At 44.0% G+C, this 22,911-nt stretch overlaps 1 protein-coding gene across 1 annotated transcript in view; it reads right to left on the reverse strand.

Moving 5' to 3' along the window:
* The window catches only part of LMF1 (lipase maturation factor 1), a 160,555-nt gene that overhangs the window by 124,345 nt on the left and 13,299 nt on the right, over positions 1-22,911 (reverse strand). The window contains exon 3 of the mRNA XM_053364122.1: positions 18,981-18,991. Coding sequence (XP_053220097.1) covers positions 18,981-18,991 — 11 coding nt within the window. The remainder of the gene's footprint in view (positions 1-18,980; positions 18,992-22,911) is intronic.

Below are 22,911 nucleotides of genomic sequence, written 5' to 3' on the forward strand. Positions count from 1 at the left end.
ACTCGCCTCACACGTGTTCAGAATGTACGGTACGTGCGCCTAACTGGGTGCAGAAAAATAAGCCAATTTTCTTTCTTTCTTTTTTAAAGAAAGTATCTTCTTGGAAAATGCTGGAGAATGCCACAAACGCTAATGCTTTTCGGTCAAGATCGCATGCATTAAACTTAATCTGTCACCCTTCACACACTTCGAAAAATCTTCCAGAAATCAACCATATAAACCAATGTTTAACGACCAACATCTGTTGGCTGGAAAATCTCTCTCTGGCTACACATTTGTGAGGATGCTTCATTAAAGACCATACAGTTGTTGACCAAGATGAGGTGGGAGACTTGTGTGAAATTGGACAAATCGACTGCCCATCTACTGTCTCCCCTGGCGGGTCATTAGCCCCCAGGGTGTAATTTGGGAAACATTCTGCAGAACGCATGAAAGAATCCGCATTACCAATACAGAATGCATTGCAAACGGAAAGCTATTCAGTCCACACACAGGCATTCACACATAGAAATTTAAGACATGCACACTTACTACGGAGTATGCCCCACTGAACATAATGGGACAATACTCCCAAGCAAACTTGTAAAGCATTGCACAGTTTTGGGGGGAAAGCACACAAAACACAGATTTATGGGGGAATGGGTAATGTTCCTTATGTTCTGCAATAAAAAATTACCAGGACAATGTACAATTGTGTGATGTGTTGATCTATCATAATCTTATAAATATTATTCACATTTCTCTGTTGCAAAATAAATAAACAAATAAAGCAAGCAAGCAAGCTGGCAGCACAAAAATAATTTTACAGACTGGTACAAGTAGCTTCATTAAAGGAATGAAAAATAAAAAACAAAGCTTTAGAATGTGAACTAGAAACCACCTTTTATATTCCTAAGGATGAATTGAGGTCTAGTTTTGGCTATATTAAATTTGTACATCGCTTCCCGCTCAGTGTAAGAAACTCCGATATATAAGCTAGTCACCAAATGGCTCCTGAAACCAGGGTTACAGTCACCAAAATAGAATGTCTAGTTGCCATTTGGAGCCAGATGGCTCAAAAGTCATATTTTTCAATACGATTTTTTGGTTGCTGAAATTTTACTGATTGTACTGATTGTGCAGATAAAATATCATGGATAGAATTCTAAAGGATGTGTTGCTAATGTGTGGAAACAGGCACGATCCAAGGATTCCCAGACATGCGCGTCCAGATGACAGAGGCGTCATGCACCATCCTGGCACCTGGGCATCTTCACTCGATTGCAGTAAACACTGCTTAGGAAAAGCCCCCTCCCCACATGATGATATCTATATCAACTGTAGATTTAGTTGCTTAGTCTGTTAAAGATTAGGATGCTCAGAAAAACACACTCCCTTTCAGCGTTCATTAAAACAAGAGTCTTGCTGTTTATGCAGACATATACACCTTTCTGAACATTGTTATTGTTATTTATTTTTAAAGCACTGAATATCTCTTTCTGCCTCCTCTTCTACTTCTTCAATAGTCTAGCAGACGTCACGCCACAATAAATTCATCACACCTTCACGGCGCCACAAAACTCAGCCCTCTCTCCCCCCCAGCATATTTTTTTAAGCAAACCCTTGAACAAGTTATAAGCCCGGTTTGCTTTCGAGGTCAAGCCTACAGAAGATAGTACAGAGATCCCAGTCAAGAGAAACCTTTCTCCAACCGTTCCACAAACAGAAAAGGAACGGCAAGAAAAGCTTCCATTAAAAAAAGGGGGGGGGAGAAAACCACCCGTAATTCTGAAGGAAGCCGCAAATCGTAATGGGACATAGGGTCATTCCGTTTTATGGCACAACTTCGTTTATGAAAGAAGAAAACTCGAGAATCAAAAGGCCCATCCATCAAGTCCACTTGACAAGGAAATAGCTGAAGAGTTGAAGGTGGTCAGGGGACCATTTCACCGCAACACCTAAAGAGAAATTTCCCAGCGGAGAGAGTGGTTAAGAGTCTCTCAATCTAAGCTCCAAATTCATTGGCGCCACAGCCTTCTAAAGTTACTCTTCTCAGCCCCACAAGCATCTCAGCCCCACCCCACCCCCCAAAAAAACAGTTCCTCCACCTCCTTCCTCTACTCCACATCACCAGATTCATAGAAGAGGGCTTTTTAAAAAGGTCACTCATCAAATTGTTCAGACCTCAATCAAGCATCACCAAATATATCCTCTCACATGCCCAGAGGCTTAAAAAGCTAACACTTTTGGGTTATGGTGTCAGCTTTAAGCCAGTGTTTCTAGGGTTCCCTCTGGCATGAGGGGATACCCTAGACCCCTCCCCAGAATTTTCAGCTTTTATTTAAGTGCAGGCACAAAAAACAAGTCACTGCAACCTTTCTTTATAGGGGAGTTACTCCAGCTTAACCCAATTAAGCAATTCATTGTAATATTGCTTATGCTTAGCATTGAACTGGCTTCTGTTCTGTAACCTAGAGAGTCATCACCAATTAGATGGACCAGTGGTCTGACACTGTATAAGACACCTTCCTAACATCCTACTTGTATAAGCCAGCTATTCAGAACCATGAGGACTGGAATCTCACTTTATATTTAGGTGAAGGACTGTAGTTTGTGGTAGAGCACCTGCTTTGCATTCAGAAGGTCCCAGGTTCAATCCTCGTCATCTCCAAGTGAGAGTAGGAAAGCCTCCCTGCAAAAAACCATGGAGAGCTGCTGCCAGTCAGTGTAGACAATACCAAGCTATATGGGCCAATGGTCTGATTCTATATAAGGCAGCTTCCTAAGTTCTTGCGCTGGGCAATGATCTCAGGGTAGAAGGAGAAATCAGGGTGCTATAAATTTACAGGAGGGAGGGCGACAGAAGAAAGACCCTGTCCAAAGGCAGACTTCTGTAGAGGCTTAACTCACCCCCACCCCTTTTTCAGAAGCATCCAGGAGTTGAAAAACATTATCAACAACTTCAGGGTCTTTTTTTAAAAAAAGAAAAAAAAGTATATGTGGCACAGGGGGAAACAGAAAGAATTTAGCACAAAACTTTTAAAAGCTCCCAATTACTCTCCAGGGTAGTCATTAGAAACTACTTAGGTGACAGGAAGGCGATATCTAAGTTAATGCAGCAATAAATTAGCTCTCTTCTACCCCTCCACCCCCTCCACCCATCCTCCCTTCCCCTCGTCGTTTTGGAGCAAAGCTGCAAGTGACAGAGAAATCAGTGGGGAAGATTTTAATTCTTTCTTTTTTTTAAAATGCTTAAAAGTTAATGGATGTCCTGTTTCCAGTTCCGTAGGTGGATGTCATTCTGAGAGATCACTGTGTTATCACATTTAATTAGATCCATCTTAAGGCATTTGAAATAATTTTGATACGCACAGTGAAGTGCAGGAGGTTCTCTGAAGCCCCAGTGCAATGGGGCAGTCAGTCAGTGATGGGCTACACATCCCGGAGCCCCTTGGAATATTGGCCTGTCATTGGTAGTTAGTGGGAGACTTCCCAGGATCCAGGATTCCATGGCCAGGTTCAAATGCAATGCTCCCAGTCCAACAAACTATAGTTTGCTTATGCACATGTGAAGTAAGCTCCTGTGTAAGGTAAAGGGACCCCTGACCATTAGGTCCAGTCGTGACCGACTCTGGGGTTGCAGCGCTCATCTCGCTTTATTGGCCGAGGGAGCTGGCGTACAGCTTCCGGGTCATGTGGCCAGCAGGACTAAGCCGCTTCAGCAAACCAGAGCAGCGCACGGAAATGCCGTTTACCTTCCCGCCGGAGTGGTACCTATTTATCTACTTGCACTTTGACTTGCTTTTGAACTGCTAGGTGGGCAGGAGCAGGGACCAAGCAATGGGAGCTCACCCCATCGTGGGGATTCGAACCGCCAACCTTCTGATCAGCAAGTCCTAGGCTCTGTGGTTTAACCCACAGCGCCACCCACATCCCACCAAGCTCCTATGTAGCCTTCCCCAAATACTTCCTGTTTGCTAAAGAAGAGCTTCTTGTGATGCTTATACTGGGAAACTGTGGTCTGACTGCTCCCTACAAAACCCAGATCAAAAGTTTTGGGAAAACCTTTGCGCTCTCAAGGGCCACATTCTATTGAAGGCAATCTGTTGGGGGCCGCATGCTGGCAGTGGGCAGAGCAGACCTTTCTCTCTGCCACTTCCTTCCTTGTCTGTTTCTGATGCCCCCTTCTCACCCTCTTGGTCTGAAGGAGGTCTGGGTCTGGTCAAAGCATGGATAGGTGGCCACCTAGGGATCACACATATGTTGCCCTTGGGTTCCATGAAGGAGAAAAGTTGGGGTGTAAATGTCAGGAAATAAGTACTTAATGTCCAACGGCCTCTTGGGAATCTTTTTCTTCCCCCATCCTCACAAGAGCTCTGAGAGGAATGCCAGCATTAATTCTGTAATGATAGTGATGCTTTCTTAGATGGAAGCTAACCAAAGCCTGGGCAACAGAGGTTGACTCGCTCCCCAGCCGTGCACCCCTGGTGCCCTACACACAAATGCAACACAAAACCACACCCGCTTTCAGCACATTCATGCAAAACGTTCCAATTCACATACTTTATTCTGATCCGTAAATAATTCCAGATGTTTTATGGATCGCAGCATCCCACTCTCTTGCCACCAGAATCAAGAGTATATACACAAGCTATCCTCTCTGCCTGGTCTTAGCAATTTCTGCTATATATAAATTATTCCATACGTATTATGTACCTATATAAAGCTACGGAGTGGGGGTTTTTTTTGGTTGGCTCTGCAGAAGAACCACAAAGCCCCTCGGGGGTTGGGGGGAGGGATGCAGGAAGCTAACATTCATTATTAGCAAATCTGAAAGCCATGCAAAGTTCGGGATGAATAATTACACCATGAAAGAGCTCCACTTTCCAATTATCTTGCCCACGCCGATCTCTTTGAAGTTGATTATGTAAGCCAGCACCAGATAATGACGTTTTCTGGTGAATTTCATAACGGGAGGTACGCACAGATTGCATGAAATTGTAACGGGGACAGGATAATGAATACAAGTGATCATTTGTGTAAAGCATCCAAAATGTGTAAGGGGGGGGAGAGTTAAGGATGGGTCCTAGACATGATGGCTTTTGTGGCAGAAATTGCAAGATGCATAATCCCAGTTCGGGAAAATACAACTGATAACTGTGTAGAACCTGTAGCCCTACAGATGTTGCTGAACTGAGTAAGAACATAAGAAGCGCTTGCTGGATCAGGCCAATGGCCCATCTAGTCCAGCGTCCTATTCTCACAGTGGCCAACCAGATGCCTATGGGAAACTGACAAGCAGGACCGGAGCACAAGAGCACTCACCCATCCTGTGGCTTCTATTCAGAAGCATTTATTGCCTACGAACATAGAGGAAGAGCATAGTCACTGCGGCTAGCAGCCATTGATACCCTTATCCTCCATGAATTTGTCCAATCCTCTTTTAAAACCATGCAAGTTGGTGGCCTCCCACAGCAGCAAGTCCTATAATTTAACTATGTGCTACATGACAAATGATTTTCTTTTTGTCTTTCCTGAATCTTCCAACATTCAGCTTCATTCAATGTCTGCGGGTTCTGGTGTTATGAGAGAGAGGGGAAACATTTCTCCTTGCCACACATAATTTTATATACTCCTGTAAAATTATATAGTTTTCTCTAAACTAAAGTAAAAACAGTCCCAAATGCTGCAGCATTTCCTCATAGGCCATCTAGTCACGCTGGCTGGGGCTGATGGGAATTGTAGTTCATAGAATCACAGAATCATGGAATTGTAGAGATGGAAGGGATCCTGAGAGTCATCTGGTCCAACTTCTGCAATGCAGGAATCACAACGAAATAATCCCTGACAGATGGCCATCCCACTTCTTTTTTAAAACGTCCAGTGAAGGCAGGTCAACCACCTTCCGATTCCATGGTCAGACTGCTCTATCAGAATGTTCTCCCTAACGTTTAGGCTCAAGCTCCTTTCTTGTCATTTCAATCCACTGGTTTGGATCTTACCCTTTGGAGCAGCAGAAAATAAGCTTGCTCCATCTTCCATGTGACAGCTCTTTAGATAGCTGAAGATATCTAGCCACCAAACTTGCTCTATGTCATTTCCATGGCACCAAAATGGATCTGCTCAGGGGGAAATTGCCGTTGGCTGAGTCTGAGTGACAAAAGAGAACGTAAATTAAAATAACCAAAGCAGAGACTTCCAACTTTGCATGAGTAGTTAATCTTCTGTGAAAAGAGGGACTTGTACTTCCCTATGAGAAGAGTATCTGGTGGAACTTTGCTTAACATGGAAAGGCTCTGCATACATAGGAAGCTGCCTTCTACCAAGTCAGATCATTGGTCCAACAAGCTCAGTACTTGTCTACACTGACTGGCAACAGCTCTCCAGGATTTCAGACTGGGGACAGACCTTGCCATCCCTGGAGATGCCAAGGATTGAACCAGAAGCACTGTGCATGGGAAACAAATGCTCTACCACAGAGCTACAGTCCTTCCCCAGGCTGAGCATGTTGCTACATGAGGGGTAAAGTGACACTGTGGTCTAAACCACTGAACCTCTTGGGGTTGCCGATCGGAAGGCTGGCAGTTCAAATCCATGTGATGAAGTGAGCTCCTGTTGCTCTGGCCCAGCTCCTGCCAACCTAGCAGCTCGAAAGCATGCCAGTGCAAGTAGATCAATAGGTACTGCTGCAGCGGGAAGGTAAATGGTGTTTCCATGTGCTCTGGCACTTGTCATGGTCCTCCATGCGCCAATTGCGGTTTAGTCATGCTGGCCACGTGACCCGGAAAATTGTCTGTGGACAAACGCTGGCTCCCTCAGCCTGAAAAGTGAGATGAGTGCCACACCCCATAGTCCCCTTTCACTGGACTTAACTGTCCAGACGTCCTTTACCTTGTTACATTTTTACATGAGGGGTTGGCTGCTTTGGTCAAAGAACATTCCTTTCTCCAAAATCTGGGGGGGGGAAATAAAAAATTAGAGCAACTCTGCCTGCTCTGCTCCCAGCTCCTTGCCAAGGAACAAAAAGGTGAGCTTCTGCTTACAGTTATAGGGGGTGTAAATCTGAGCCTATCTCCCTGATTCCCAAGAGCTGCAAAAAGATTTTAAAATCAGCCATGAACTGTTATTCTGCTTGCTTCAGCATGTGCTTTTTTCCCTTTTGCTGCTTGGGAAAAAAAGATCCCAGCCATGATCAAAATGACTCATAGGACCTCAACGCCCACATGTTTTAACCTCAGGGAATAAAGAGAACAGAAGGCCGGAAGACCAAGGGAAAAAATTGAGGGTGGTGATGATGGAGGGGGGGGGAAGAACGATGATCAAACAGCTTGCAAAACCCATCCTAACAAAAGGAGAAGTGCTGTGACTCAAAGGTAGAGGCTTTGCATTCAGAAGGTCCCTGGTTCAATACCCAGCACCTCCAAGTAGGACAAGGAAAATATGTCTGAAATGCTGATGAGCCACTGCCAGTCAGTGTAGACCAGGGGTCCTCAAACTAAGGTCTGCAGGCCGGATCCAGCCCGCCAGGCTCATAAATCCGGCCCGCCGGCCAAAAGACCACGCCAGGTTTACCTCAGCGCGCAGGGAATGACTGAGCAGGCGGCGAGGCTTCCGATTGGCTGCAGGAAGCTTCTGCAGCCAATTGGAAGCCTCGCCGCCCGCTCAGTCAGTCCCCACACGGCAATTTAAAGCTGGCGTGGCAAGGCATTTCCATGGAAAAGAAGGCATGCACGCACGCTTGCTTAGTTCCTTCAGCCTGTTGCCCTTCATGCATGCTAGCACCTGCCGCGGCGGTGATGTCAGGATGCCGAAGTGGGCGAGGCCATTTGAAATTTTGGCACAAGAGCGCAAACCAGGCGTTGAAGGGATTCACGTGCACGCACTGGGCAGGACACACACCTGAGGGGAGGGAGCAAAGAAAAAAAGGGGGCTGATGTATCTGGGAACTCTCGGACGGATGGAACAAAGAGATTCGCTCGCACACAGGTAAACACAAGCTCTTGCTCTCCAGGGATCCGAGGAAATTTGAAATAAAGAGAGAAAGAGTGGAGGGTGGTAATGCGCCGGCGCTTTTGTGTTTCCTCATTGGCAGCAGTGGAGTGAGGAGGGTGTGGTTTTGATATCGCCACCTTTGGGGCAGGGGAAAAGGCCGCCCTCCCTCCCCTCTACCTGAGGTGAATTTCATTCTTCGTTTGAAATATTGTATTGTTTTTCCTGTTTTTTGTGTACAGTGGTACCTCGGGTTACATATGCTTCAGGTTACATACGCTTTACAGACTCTGCTAACCCAGAAATCGTGCTTCAGGTTAAGAACTTTGCTTCAGGATGAGAACAGAAATCGTGCTCTGGCAGCGCAGCAGCAGCTGAAGGCCCCATTAGCTAAAGTGGTGCTTCAGGTTAAGAACAGTTTCAGGTTAAGAACGGACCTCTGGAATGAATTAAGTACTTAACCCGAGGTGCCACTGTACTACAAATAAAATATGTGCTGTGTGCATAGGAATTCGTTCATATGTTTTTCAAAATATAGTCAGCCCCCAACAGTGTCTGAGGGATAGTGAACCGGCCCCCTGTTTTAAAAGTTTGAGGACCCCTGTTGTAGACCAAAACTGAGCCAGATGGAGCAATGCTTTGACTCGGTATAAGGCAGCTTTCCATGTATCTCACTCTCCACAGGCCTGGAGAAAAGAAGTTGTCCCTTCACCTGCCAACAAAAAGCTGACCTCCCTTCACCATGGACCTTGCTAGGCACAGGAACTACTAACAGGGCTTCCCAACAGAAGTCAAGGAACAGGCAAGTGAATACATAGGGAGATGTCCTTTCAGCTTTCCTATGTGGAAAGGTTAAAATATTGGGGGCTTTTCAGTTTAAAGAAAAGGCAAAGAACAGGAGGCACAAGGCAGTGTATAAAATTATGTATGGTGTGGAGAAAGCTGACAATGAAGCCTTTACCTTTCTCTTGCAACACTAGAAGCTAACTGGGCCATCCAATGAAGACAAATGCTGGAAGATTCAAGACAGGCAAAAGGCAGTAGTGACGGCATCTTTGATGGTTTTAAAAGGCTTTCATAGAAATTCATTAAGGAAAAGGCTACCAATGGCTACTAACCACGATGGCTATGTATATCCTCCACTGTCTGAGGCATTATGCCTCAAAATGCCTGTTGCTGGGAATCATAAGGCAGTTGTGCTGGTGGGAGTCCCACAGGGGTATCTGAATGGCCGCTGTGAGAACAAGATCCTGGACTAGATGGGCCACTGGCCTGATCCAGCAGGGCTCTTCATATGTTCCTATATTTGGGGCCTAAAGTCACATAGGGCTTTAAATTTCATCACAGCTGCCTTAGATTGGGTCCAGAAACCAATACTTGATTCACTTGAGGCCTGAGAAGGAGGAGGAGGAGGAAGAGTTTGAGAAATCACCCTTGTTTTCGGAAACAGAAAATGAGAGGCAGTGTTATACGGAGCCCGTATAAACATTTCTTCTCAAAATCTCATTTCACAGTGGACGGAATGAGGAGGCCTGACCTTCACACCCACTTGAATGACCCTGGAGTTCATTCAGCTTTTGTCACAGTACATGTTAGTACTTGGTCACCATGGCAACCCAACTTCCTCCTCACAGATGGCTTCCATTGCTTAAAACCATACAGGTGTCACCGGTCCGTCCGGAGGAAAACAACCCAAATAATGACCTTGAATGGCTTTACTGGTTTTAAATAAATATGGAAGTGCTTCCTTCAGCGGAAATTGGACCTAGCAACAGAGGCTCTCGAGCATCAATATTACTCCAAATATTTAACATATGGAAGAGTGAATGAAACAATAAATTATAATTCCTAGTCTTTAAAATAATAATAATAATAAATGAGATATATGCACACTTTTCTGAGCAAATACCAAGGTGAAAAAATACAAAAGTACTGTAATAATACATAATGAAAAATTCAATAAATATTATAATAAAAAGAGATATATGCACACTCCTTGCTATGTCATTTAATATAGTTTGCCGAAGTTGCTATTATTATTATTATTATTATTATTATTATTATTATTATTATTATTTATTTTTTTCCCAAACTGATACACAAATTAGAACACAGATTAAATACAAAAAAGGGAAAACATATTATGTACAGGATAATTGTAAAAAGGTAATTAATATAATTAAAACAATATTAACAACTCTATTATGATGATGAAAACCCTAGAGATTTACAGCATTAAATGAGTGTCTCTCTCTCTCTCTCTCTCTCTCTCTCTCTCTCTCTGTGTGTGTGTGTGTGTGTGTGTGTGTCTGTGTGTGTTATCTAAGTAATGTCAAGAACGTAAGATTTGCTGCTGAATATCAGATGAAGGGTCTAATTTGACATTCTATTTGCAATGAATAGCCCAGACTGGGAGCTGACAGACATGGTAGAAAGGGCAAAAGCTCTACACTGCCCACTATGATACCACTTTAAATGCTCTTTGCTTTCCCCCAAATAATGCTGGGAACTATAGTTTGCTGAGGATGCCAATAGTTACTAAGAGACCCCTATTCCCCTCACAGAGCTATAATTCCGAGGGTGGTTTATCAAATCAATCCCTCTTCCTAGGGGACTAAAAATTATAAAATGCCGGGACAAATGGGAAGTGTGTGGTGGTGGCACCAGCCATTCAGCCTTAGGGAGGGAATTATAAATTCAAAACAAGGGTGCTGTCCACGGTAGAAAAATAACGTATCTCTACTGAAGAGGCTACACGGAAGGGGACGGGAGGGGAGGGAAGGGAAGGGGCTCAGTGGCAGAGCATCTACTTTGCAAGGAGAAGGTCCCATGTTCAATCCCTGGCAACCCAAGAGAGCCAGTGCTGGTGCAGATATAATACTGAGCTAGGTGCATCAATGGCCTAACTGAGCTAGCTGGATCAACACTCTGACTCAGTACAATGCAGCTTCCTGCGTTCTGTACATTACAGCTTACATCACACCGAATGGGAATGGCCTGGGTTTCAGGTAGACGCCTTTCCCATTATTTCTTCCCTGATCTGCCAGGGATACTTTTGACACGTAACACCTGTACTCTACCAATGAGATATGGCCCACCTCAGAGCTGTCAAAACAACAGCCCTACATGCATAGTTTGGTTCAAGAGTGCTGGAGTTCAGCACAGGTAACGAGAACCTGCACCGACTGTTTTTGAGAAGGCTCTCGCGTCTTTTGAGAGGTAACAGGTGAACTTAATCTTGCTAGATAGGCACCACATGCTCGGGTAAAACGATAAAAGGGTATATACTGAGAGCAAAACCTCCCATTAAAACTATTATTGCAAAGTAGCAGGTGTGATTGCAGCAATTATGCGAACGATTTCAAGGGGCAAAGCACAGCACTGCAAAAAGCAGATGCAAATGGAGGTAGCTGAGAGGAAAAAGCGGCAATGACTTTTGAGATCTTTTGCTCCTGAGTGCAATTTGCTCCCCTGTCAGGCAGCCACGGGACAGGTGACCAACCTCATGGTTACAAATTTGCCCATTTGAGAATCTGGCCATCCTCTGCATTCAACGGACAGCCTGTGGCTGTAAGCAGCAGTCTGTCTGCAGACTAATTAGGAACACTTTGGATATAATTTTGAGGTTTTGCTTTAAAAGATTTTTCCCCCTTTGTAAAACATAACCATTTCATATCTGAGACATTATAAGCAGCGATAAGTGGGTTCCAATGCCTTCCAGACAGATCTAGCTCAACATTTCGTCATTATTTGTTTCCGGGCAGTTATCAGTTCCGGCTAATCGCACACATGGTTTTTGATGGGGGCGGGGAACAAGGAAACAGATCCAAAATCTGTTTGCTTTCCCTTCCCACTAAACACTGTTTGCTTTGAATTCTGGTCTCCTTGAGCTCCAAGGAGATTGGCAGGGCAGTTTGTGTTTGTTTGTGCTGAGAGTTTTTCAAATCTGACTTAGTGGCACAAGGGTCCTGCGTAACGTAAATTAATCTCATTCCTGCCATTTCCAAACTTTGTAATTATGTATAGTTACTTAGCTGCGGATATGTGCAGATTGCAGCTAGCAAGAACTTGAAGGCCCTCTGTCGCCTGGGAGAGTTAATTGGTTTAATTATTTTTCCCTGTCCTTTCCCACAATCCCCTGTGACTACAAGGAGTTCAGAAAAACGCTTTTCCTGCTCAGCTGCTCAGTAATAGGCACACTACACTTTTGAAGGATGGTGTGTAATGCAAGGGTGAGGAATCATCAGGTGTGGCTAAACTACGACTTCCATCAGTCCTAACCATGCTGGCTGGGGCTGGTAGGAACTGGAGTCCAAAAACTATCTGGAGGACTGCAAGTTATTTATTTTATTGCATTTATATACCACTTTTTCTTCCAAGGACCTCAAGGTGATGTCATTCTTCCCATTTAATCCCCACAACAATCCTGTGAGGTAGGTAAGCCTAGGAGGGAGAGACTGGCCCAAGGTCACCCAGGGTGCTTCGTGGCTGAGTGGGGATTTGAACCCTGGTCTCCTAGGTCTTACTCCAACTCTCTAACCACTATGCCACGCTGCCTCCATTAGTGGTGATGCTTATGATAATTTTATACCAAACTCTCTACTATTATTTATTTCCATTATTACAATCTTCATCATAATGCTTGAACTGTACTCAGAAGGTGATAGCATGTTGCACTTGAAAGGTGGTCTAAAAATAAAGAATTAATTATTGTTATATGATAATATTTTACCCAATTTACTAAAAACCATGTGCCTGGTTTACACAACACTGAACCAAAGAAAGCAGGTAAGTGCCCTGATGCTGACATGGCTTTTGGGGGGCAATTTAACAGTCCAAGATACATTCGAATTTGGCCTGGGAGAGGAAAATGCACCCACCCCAATTGCCTATGTACATATTTAAAATTCTTGGGGGGGGGTGGAATGTCCCATGTGGTTTTCCCCAAACAAAAGCTGATCCAGGAATCAGATTTAAATGTTCTTCTCCTGACACAACACAGATGCCTTCGTTGGGGATATTCTATGACTCCAAGATACATTAGCAGGCAGTTTAGGGTAAATAAATAAAAAATGTGTCCCAAAATTGCCTGTGTCAGTTTCTTAAGTTTCTGCCTGTAAGGCTTAAAACATGCTTTTGATCTGTGGCTAATTGTTAACTTGATTGCTGATGAGGGTCTCTTAAGGCTTTTGCCCCTGTTCTTTGATTATTTTGTGTTTTAACAGTTGTTTTTACACTTTGCTTTTATACTTATAAGCTACTTAGAGCACATTATTTGTGGAAGGGGAAAGTGAGGCATAAGATCTGGGGTGGGAAATAGCAGCTTCTGCCTGATTTGGAGGCAGAGGTTGAAAAACATGCCAGCCAATTTTTATTTTTATTTTGGGAAGGGTGTTCATATGCAAGTTTGCATTAATGCACAGCAACAAGACAGACCAAGATAATGAGGAACAGCCTCTTATTGCCCCTTCTAATTAAATTAAAACCCAAAATGTCATTGTGAACTAAGGTTAGGGAGAGCGAAGGAAACAAAGCTATAAATTAAGCCAGAGGGTATGAATCTCATGCAAAAAAAAAAAAATGGTAACGTTTCGGGTTAAGGCTGAATCTGGAAACAGTTTAGCGGAAAACCTGGCATAGCTGTAGGCCAGGAGAGAAAGAGAGTTAAGAGTCGCTCCGGGCTAATTGCTTCCTTCATGCGGGCTACTCTAGCACACTAATAGGTTTTAATAAAAACTTTCAATTGGGCCAGTAAACCCCTCATTAAGCTGTTTTTAAAGCATGAATTTAAGAGCAGGGAGGGCAAGAGGTCGTGAGGAGCATTTAATTCACAACGGCTGGGGCAAGGTGCTCGCACAATTGGAAACAAGCACTGCAGCGTCCAGGGCCATATAAACATCCGACTCTGTCGCTAAAGGCCAGCTAAGTGACAGCTTGAAAAATAGATTTAATAAGGCAGAAGGGGAAAGGGGTTTTTTCCCCCAGTCGTACACGGACAACAGGAATAATCAACAGCCCAATTGTCCCGTTTCTACAAATAAAAAAAAGTTATCGACACACAAACACAAAACCCTTTCCAGGCTAAGAAACAAACAGGACCCCGAATCAAGAGAGAGCAGAAGCGATTCCAAAATACATTTTTAAGATTCTCGTTACTTTAAATGAATAACAATAACAATAATATTTATGAAACGCCTCCTGTCTCAAGGCCAGACCATAAAAACAGCTAAGATAGTTTTAAAAGCAGTACCAAAAGCAACTGATGATAGGTTTTAAAGCAAAACGAACTGCTAAGAGACCTTTTAATCCAGCTGGAAAAGATTGTTGAATCAAAAATATCTTCCTTCCACCCCCAGGGAAATCAGAGATAGTGGGCGCCTTGCTTCTTCCTGTTTGTGTCTCCCCTCACTCCATCTAAATTTTATATTATATTTTCTTCAGGGCTGAACAAGCGTGTGTGAGAGAGGGGGGGAGGGGCAGAGAGAGAGAGAGAGAGAGAGCTTATTATAGAGATTGCTAACACTTTGCCCTCCAGGTGGTATAGGTAGGGGCTGAGGCTGATGGGAGTTGTAGTCCAAAATATCTGGAAGGTAGCAGGTTGGTGAAGGATTTTTTCCCTGTAAACTGCCAAGTGCATTGTTGCCACTGCATAAAATTTATTGTGGGGTCAAATTACTACCAGCACAGAACTTGCTGTGGGTTTTGCCCTGGTTGCCAATCTGTTACTGGCCCTGTACATCGTAGGGCCAGGTTGCTTAAGAGAAAGCCTTCTTTCTTATATACCCAGTAAGTCACTGCTTTCTGCTGGAGTTTTTCCTTAAAGTCCCCAAAAATTCAGAAACCAGCTCCACAGTAACTCTGAGCAGGGCCTTAAGTGTAGCTGCTCCTGTTTATTGGAAACAACACCCCTATTAAGATACATTAATAATAATAATAATAATAATAATAATAATAATAATAATAATAATATGTACTTCCCAGAAGCAACTGAAAACATTTCTATTTCAACAAACTTTCAAAGCTAGAAAAAAGGTCTCTGCCTCAGTTCCCTTTTTCATTGCATTTAACCCTATCCTCAGTTGTTCTTTGTACTGTTTTTTAAAACTATATTAGTGGTTCTTAATGGTAAGTCTGTACATCACATTGAGACAGGCTTTACCAGCTGGATAAATGGATACTTACCACAAGGGTCCATTTGATAGGATTTTAGTCTTGTTTTAAATGTATTTTGTGCTTTTAGCTGTTCTTAATTATCTTATGTGTCAATCGCCTTGAGATAGTGGTTTAGAAGGCGATTAATAAATTAATTGTAATAAGTAAAAGGCAATGTGTAACTTTATTATTATTAATAGTCGCCATAGTAACAGGAGCAAACTAGTCCTTACTTTGGGTTGCATTTCAACGTTGGAAAAAGGGTCCGCCATCTGTAGCTGAGGGCTAAATTAAAGGACATTTCCCGGGGGGTTGATTCACCCCAAGCCCAGCAACAGATCTCTAGGTGGTGAGAACATTCTCATGACCCAGCTGGCCAGGAAATGGCTGAACACTGCGAACAGCTGTGGTAGAAGTGTCCCAGGCCTTTGAAACAGGTGCTTCTTGTTAAGCTCCACCTCTGGGACCAGGGAAGGTCTCTCTCCCTCCCTCTCTCCCCAAGGAATAGGGGGATCAAGGAGGAAGCCAGGCCACGGGAGACCGTCAAGGGCAGCAGAGCATGACAAACACGGTTAGGGCTCAGCTTTGTGGCAGTGACATCGCTGCAGAGAAATTCCAACCCCGAGGGCAACGGAGGCCATTGCACCCAGGGGGCACTCCCGACAGCTTTAAACCTTGCCACACCTGCTCCAGAGACACCAGCCTGGTTGTCGTCTTAGCAAAACAGCTCAAGAACAAGGCCAAGAACGTCGTCGGTTATTCAGAGGCGGATCTCTGCTAAAGTAAAGGGCTTGTATGCAGAAATAAAAAATGAAAATTAAAGCAGCCCTGCTGGATCAGAATAAAAGATCCCTCTGGCCCAGTGGCCAACCTGATACCCACAGGAAGCCCATTAGCAGGGCAAGAATGCAAAAGAAACTCTCTTGCTACACTCCCTACAGAGGCAGTCTGCCGCAGAACACAGACATCCCATTCAGGGGTAGACTGCTGCTGAATGCAGGTGTTCCATATAGGCCTCATGACAAGGTGAATTTAAGGCATTGCACTTGAGAAATAACTTCTGTTTGCGCAACAGAACTTCCCCTTCCCTGCTCCTACTGCGCCCCCAACCCAACAAAATCTGATCTGAGGTTTCCCCAACCCTCTGGAGCAAATTGGGGGAGGCGGGGAGAGAAGAGAAGTTCAATTGCACAAGTAGCGGTTTCATTCAATATAGCCCACTATTAATAAAGATGCTTTTTGTTTGAAATACGAGCCAATCTCAAAATATGCTTTAAAAAAAAAAAAAAAGCAAGCAAGCAAGCACCATGCTTCCTGCAAGGGAACAGGAAGCACCCAGCGGGTACAAAGGATCCCAGCAGGAACTGTTAAGACTGTCCTTTGAAGTAAACACTACCCAGCGCTAAAGTGGGATTCCCCCCACCAAAAAAAAAAAGCTCAGCAATATTTAAATGCCCTCTGACAACAACAGACAGACGACAAAATGTCACTGTTCCACAGTTCTATTATAACAAAAATATATTGTGGGTTTCCTGCATTCCTCGCCAAAAAAATAAAGAACCGCGGGGGGAGGCTTGAGGCATTTTTATTTCATTAATCCCAACTCAGAAGCATCTCATCCAAAAACAGAAGGAATAGAGCAGGAGCCTGCTGTGTACAAAGGGTTTGATTAACCAGGACTCAAAGACTTGACCCAGTTGAGGAAGAAGCTGTATCTCCTCATGTTTTTACATAAGCCAGCAATCGGAGTAGTGGATGAGCAGAGATGGATGGTGGTAGTGGCAATCTCCTACAACATCCCAAAAAAAAGTTACTAGGAGGCACCGGGCACACCTGGCATGCCACTGGGATGAAGCTGAAACCAAAAGCTCATCAAAGAAGCATCCACTACAAAGGTTACTATATGATATTTAAAGTCCTGTGGCTTTGGGACTCAAATGCCTTCTTACAAATTCACCTACCAGTGCAAGTTCTGACCAATTCATATGGCTCCTCTGGAAACCAAGCAAAACCTGGGCTGTGTGATAGGCATCAAGGTTCGGCCCACCATATGGTGATGCATGAGAGGGTCTTCTGTGTTGTGGAGTCCCAGCTCCAGAATCCCCTTCCCCTGAAAGCCTGGATGGCAGAGGCCCTGATGGGCCTCCACAAGCAGGTAAAACCAGTTTCATTCTCCTGGGTTTTTGGCAATAACTTAGTAGCCATCACCAATTGTTTGGCTTCATGCTGTTGCTCTATTAAAAAGGCAAAGGGGCCCCTGACCATTAGGTCCAGTCGTGGCCGACTCTGGGGTTGCGGCGCTCATCTCGCTTTATTGGCCGAGGGAGCCGGAGTACAGCTTCCAGGTCATGTGGCCGGCATGACTAAGCCGCTTCTGGTGAACCAGAGCAGCGCACGGAAACGCCGTTTACCTTCCCGCCACATTTATCTACTTGCACTTTGACGTGCTTTTGAACTGCTAGGTTGGCAGGAGCAGGGATGGAGCAACGGGAGCTCACCCCGTCGCGGGGATTCGAACCACCGACCTTCTGATCGGCAAGCCCTAGGTTCTGTGGTTTAACCCACAGCTTAATTGGACTGTCTTAACAGTTGTCTTTATTTTTGCTCCCTGTATTTTTGTGCATTGACGGAAACCGCCCTGAGATCAGGTCGACACAATAAAGGGCAGTCTACACATGTAGATAAGAATGAATGGATGCCCTGGAAAGAATGAGTGAAAAAATTGTGGTGATCCTACACTGAACTCCTGGAGTGGGGAAGCACACCATGCTTCTTACAGATAGGTGTGAAACTGGCATAACCTATAAGAAGTGTAAAATTCAAGCGATAAGAACAGAATAAGACTTTGCTCGGGTTCACCACAAAGCCAGCTCGGATTGAATACAGCCCCAATTTTGAGCCAAGGCAACAGGCAGCATCTCCAGTGAACCTTCCAAGGTGGGACACTTTCCTAGCCAGTTCTAGCTCCCGCTAGAGAAGAAGAAAAGACAATGGACCTTTGAACCTGCTCTGGAATGCTTCCGTAAGCCATGAACTGCTTGAGGTGGAACCACACCCACATCCTCAGGCGCCTTTAAGAAAGGGGTCGCCAAAGTGGCACACATGGGTGCTCATGGGCCCACAGAGGCCTTCCCTGACCCCCACAGGGCTCCCACCCCTTTGCTGAAATTAAGCTTAAAATAATTTATTATAGCTCAATGTGGAGCAGTGGTTAGACGCAGGGGTCAGCAAACTTTTTCAGCAGTGGGCCGGTCCACTGTCTCTCAGACCTTGGGGGGGGCTGGACTATATTTGGGGGGGATGAATGAATTCCTATGCCCCACAAATAACCCAGAGATGCATTTTAAATAAAAGCACACATTCTACTCATGTAAAAACATGCTGATTCCCAGACCGTCCGCAGGCCAGATTTAGAAGGCAATTGGGCGAGATCCGGCACCCAGGCCTTAGTTTGCCTACCCATGGGTTAGAGTGTTAGGCTAAGACCATGGAGAACACTCAACTATTAAGCTCACTGGGTGACCTTGAGCCAGTCACTGCCTCTCAGCCTAAACTACCTCACAGGGTTGTTGTGGGGATTAAATGAGGAGGGGGGAAACTTTGAACTCCTGGGAGGAAAAGGTGGGATATAAATGCAATAAATAAATAACAACAACAGAGTAGGGTGAGGGGATGAGCCTGCCCAGAACAGTTTATCTGGTTTGCAAATGTGTCCATAAGTCCTAAAAGGTTAGAACTATTTCCCTTTAAAAAAAAAGTGGGGGAGGAAGAACAGCAATAGAGAAATTTTAAAGTATTACATACCCCGAAAGTGCACGAAAATACAACTACTGAGGATTTTCTGGGTTATGTTCACTTACCAAAGGAATACCTGCAAAAGAAACAGGAGGGGAAATGTCACAATGCAAGGTAAGAAAAAAAACAATGAGAGGATCTGTTTTGTTGTTAATTGCGTTGCTCTAGAATACGGATTTTTCCTAGTATTTATTGTCTTTTATCTTTATGATGTTTTAAGATATGTTGCAAACTGTTTAGCTTAACTCTTCTGGTAAATAAGTATGTAAGTAGTATATAAATTGTCTAAACAAATGAACAAAATATTCACAGGCCACTTTCAACATTTTTAAGTGGCAAGCTAAGAAGTGATTCCATATCATAGACATTTTGTTTGTCTTTCAAAAACACAAACACACACACTCCATTTGTTAATGCTTTAATGTTCCTCTAAGGCCTCTACAGCATTTTCAATGATTTGTTAATACTGCAAAGCTATCTGAAGGCTTTGAGCAGAAAGCTGAAATATACTTTCTTTTAAAAGATCAATAAACAAATGAAAACAAGGCACTCAACAGGGGGCAAACAGCAAACCAGCTCCCCACCCCCCGGAAGCCCTTTGGCACATGCCTGTGGAGAAGGGGCCATAGCTCAGTGGTAGAGCATCTGCTTTGCATATAGAAGGTCCCAGGTTCAAATCTCGGCACCTCCAGCTAGGAATGGAAGAGACTCGCAGCCTGAAACCTTGGTCAGTCAGTGCAAGCAATGTTGAGTTAGATCAGTGGTTCTCAAAGGGTGTGGAAGGAGAGGATGGCAAGTGTGGCAGGAAGACTCAAGGACAATGATCATATTATAAAGTAGTTGTGTTCTATGTTATAAATCAAGCACTGTTAGGAGTTGTTTCTTTATGTCTTCCAATGTATTTCTTATCAATAAAAAGTTTGGCATGGCCTGAGCAAATCTTCATTCTGAAACTGTGACCCAGAGGGGGGAAAAGTTTGGGAACCCTGAGTTAGATGGGTCAATTCTCTCATAGCTGCCTATGTGCTAGTACCTTCCACGTAACAAATTGTTTGGTTTTTGAAAGGGAGGACCGTAGCTCACCGGTAGAGCACATGATTTACAGGTCCCAGGTTGTTATTATTTAAACCATGCTCATACTGCTTAGCCACAATAGTCTCTTAAGTGGTTTTCAAGAATGTAATATGAAAGATAAACACAAGTTAAAACTGTGGAATCAAACATCCATTAAAATGCCTGCTGAAATAGGAAAAGTCTACAATAGGCAGCAGGTGGAGGGGTTCTGTCTGACCTCAAATGGAAGGGAGTTTCATAAAACTGGGCCCACAATACAGAACACAGCACAACCCCTAGAGATCATGCATCTGAGCCATGAGGGGCTACTAACAGTGACCCCCGCAAAGATGATGATCAGGCAGGGATAAAGGGGATTAGGCACTTCTTGAGGTAGCCTGGACCCAAATTGTTTAAGGGCTTTGTATATGAATATGCAAGCCTTGAACCTGGCCCAGTAGCTTAAGGGCAGCCAGTACAGAATTTTGAGCAGTGAAGTTATGTGATGGCAATCGTCTGTCCCCATCAACAGTCGGGCCACAGCTTTTTGTGCAAGCTGGAGCCTCCAGACCAGGCCCAAGTTCAATCTTCAGCCTCTCCCAAGACCGCTGTCTAAAACCTACAGAGCCACTGCCAGTCACGTTTCTGAGCTCTTGCCTATCTTGTAATTTCAAATCCCACTTATCATGATGTCAACATCAGCCCCCGCCCCCTTAATCTCATACACGATCCCCTTCTCCCAAAACATAGTGCCCATCCACCCAAAATCAGTCCCTGTGACACTCTGCCATTCAAGAACTCAAGGCAGTGCCACTGGAGACTTCCCACAAAAAAGAGATAAACAAGCAAAACAATACATTAAATAAAAACCGGAGCAGTGTGCTTTAAAACCCCATGGAGAGCTGCTGGAAGCAGTTCCATTTAATCAGAAGTGAAGCTGTACCAAGGCACCGTCCAAGTTCACCATCAATTTCTGACACACTATTAAGTTGAAAGCCCCTTCGGAGGGTTAAGTAACATCTTGGGCAGCTGGTTTGAGTTGCTCCTAAGCTGTTGGCGTTCCACAGTGGTCATGGTGGTGGGGAGAGGGGGAAGGAAATGCGTTTACAAGGGTAGTAAACGAAAGCACTTGTCTGGTTTCTGGATCTACTTTATTGTGGTCCCCAATCTTTTAAAGAACTGCCCTATAATTACAAATATCCACATTCAAAAAAAGGGGAACATTTGCACTAAAATAAAAGTTTTCCCTGCCTCCTTTTTTTAAAAAACAACAACAACTTGTGTTTGCTGTGTCCCAAAATAACAACCCATTTATATTAAAGAACAAGCATTCCTACCAAATTCCTTTGCTGGTTATCTTGGTTTGTTCAGGGGTCATTGTGTGTCTCCAGGGAACTGTGAGTTCCAACCACTGGACTGGACTTCCCCAACCAGATGCCCTCCAGATATTTTGGACTGCTGGCCAGGGCGGTAGTTCAAAACAGCCAGGCTATCTGGGACTAATGGGAGATGAGAGCCCAAAATGGCCGTGCTGATGGGAATTGCAGTACAAAACATCTGGGAACATCTATTGGAGAAGGCTGCATTGGAGGTAACAACCTTGCAGCTATTTCACACAGTTGCTCAAGACAGTTAGAAATCCCTTCTTCTCTTTCAACAACTTTTTCAACTTGTTTCAGCCCTTGAATTAACAGCATTGCAACCCAAGTTCAAGGTCCCCAAAGAGTAGTAGTAGTAATAACTATTGTTATTATTGTTATTGTTGTTATTATTGTTATTAACCCCACCCTTCCTCCCCACGGGGCCAAGGGAGGCAAACAGATCCACAATTTGAAAATAAAAACAAAGAGGGGGAAAAAACCAGATGAAACATTCTAAAACAATTATAATGAAACACATCTAAAATCAGTTACAGTTAAAAACATCGTTCTATCCAGTGATCTCAGACTTGCCAGGAACAGTATTCATCTGCCTGGGTAAATAGGAATGCTTTCAAATTTCCTTTATTTCCACTTTAGTCACTTCTCTTTTCCGTTTTTACTGTAAAATTTCTATTGAGGTTTATCCTTCTGTGTAAATCTCTTGCTGGGGTTCACCCGCAAACAGATACATACCGGTACTTAAAATAAAACTTTAAAAATAGGCCTAGCTGGATCAGGCCAAGGGACAGTAACTCAGTACATAACACTCATCCACCATCCTAAAGTAAAAAACCAGACACCTCCAGGAAGCCCATACCAAGTGACTTAATAAGTAATGACAACAAAACTGAAGAGATACTGAGAGGAAAGACTTCCAGGGACATTGCAGAGAAAGCCGACACTCCTTGCTGACAGCCCCAGTATTGTTACAATGGAGGCACCCTGGTGACAATGTGGGAAACTTTCCCCTAGGAAGGACCCGCCTCTCAGCTGACAGACAGAGAGCTTATTGCATGAAGGCAGCCTTGTGCTGTATTATATCATCAATTATTATTAATATTACTATTATTCAGTCAGATCTGAGTAGTCACATTATTGCAACTTCATTGTTTTGAAGAAGCAGAAATTCAATGGACCAAAATAGCGCCATTGCCACAAGTGGCCTGAGCTGCTATTGCTATTATTTAGTACGTATTATAATTATTATCATCATTGTCACCACCATGGCTTTTTGTATGTGTGACAGTATTCACCAGTACAGAGTGCCAACACATCTTAATTTTGCTGACCATGGCAGCCATTTTGTGCTAGTCCTGACAGCTCTATGCTCAATATATAAATACTGGGACATTCTTTTAAAACCAAAAAAGCACTGAATACTACATTTATATCCCACCTCCCTTCCTAGGAGCCCAAGAAGATCCACAGTCCCCTCAGAACAACCCTGTGAGGTAGGTTATACTAAAAAAGAGGGATTGGCCCAATGTCACCCAATGAGCTTCATGGCAGTGGGATTTGGACC

The sequence above is a fragment of the Podarcis raffonei genome, chromosome 14 (genome assembly GCF_027172205.1).
Source record: "Podarcis raffonei isolate rPodRaf1 chromosome 14, rPodRaf1.pri, whole genome shotgun sequence".
Taxonomy (NCBI): domain Eukaryota; kingdom Metazoa; phylum Chordata; class Lepidosauria; order Squamata; family Lacertidae; genus Podarcis; species Podarcis raffonei.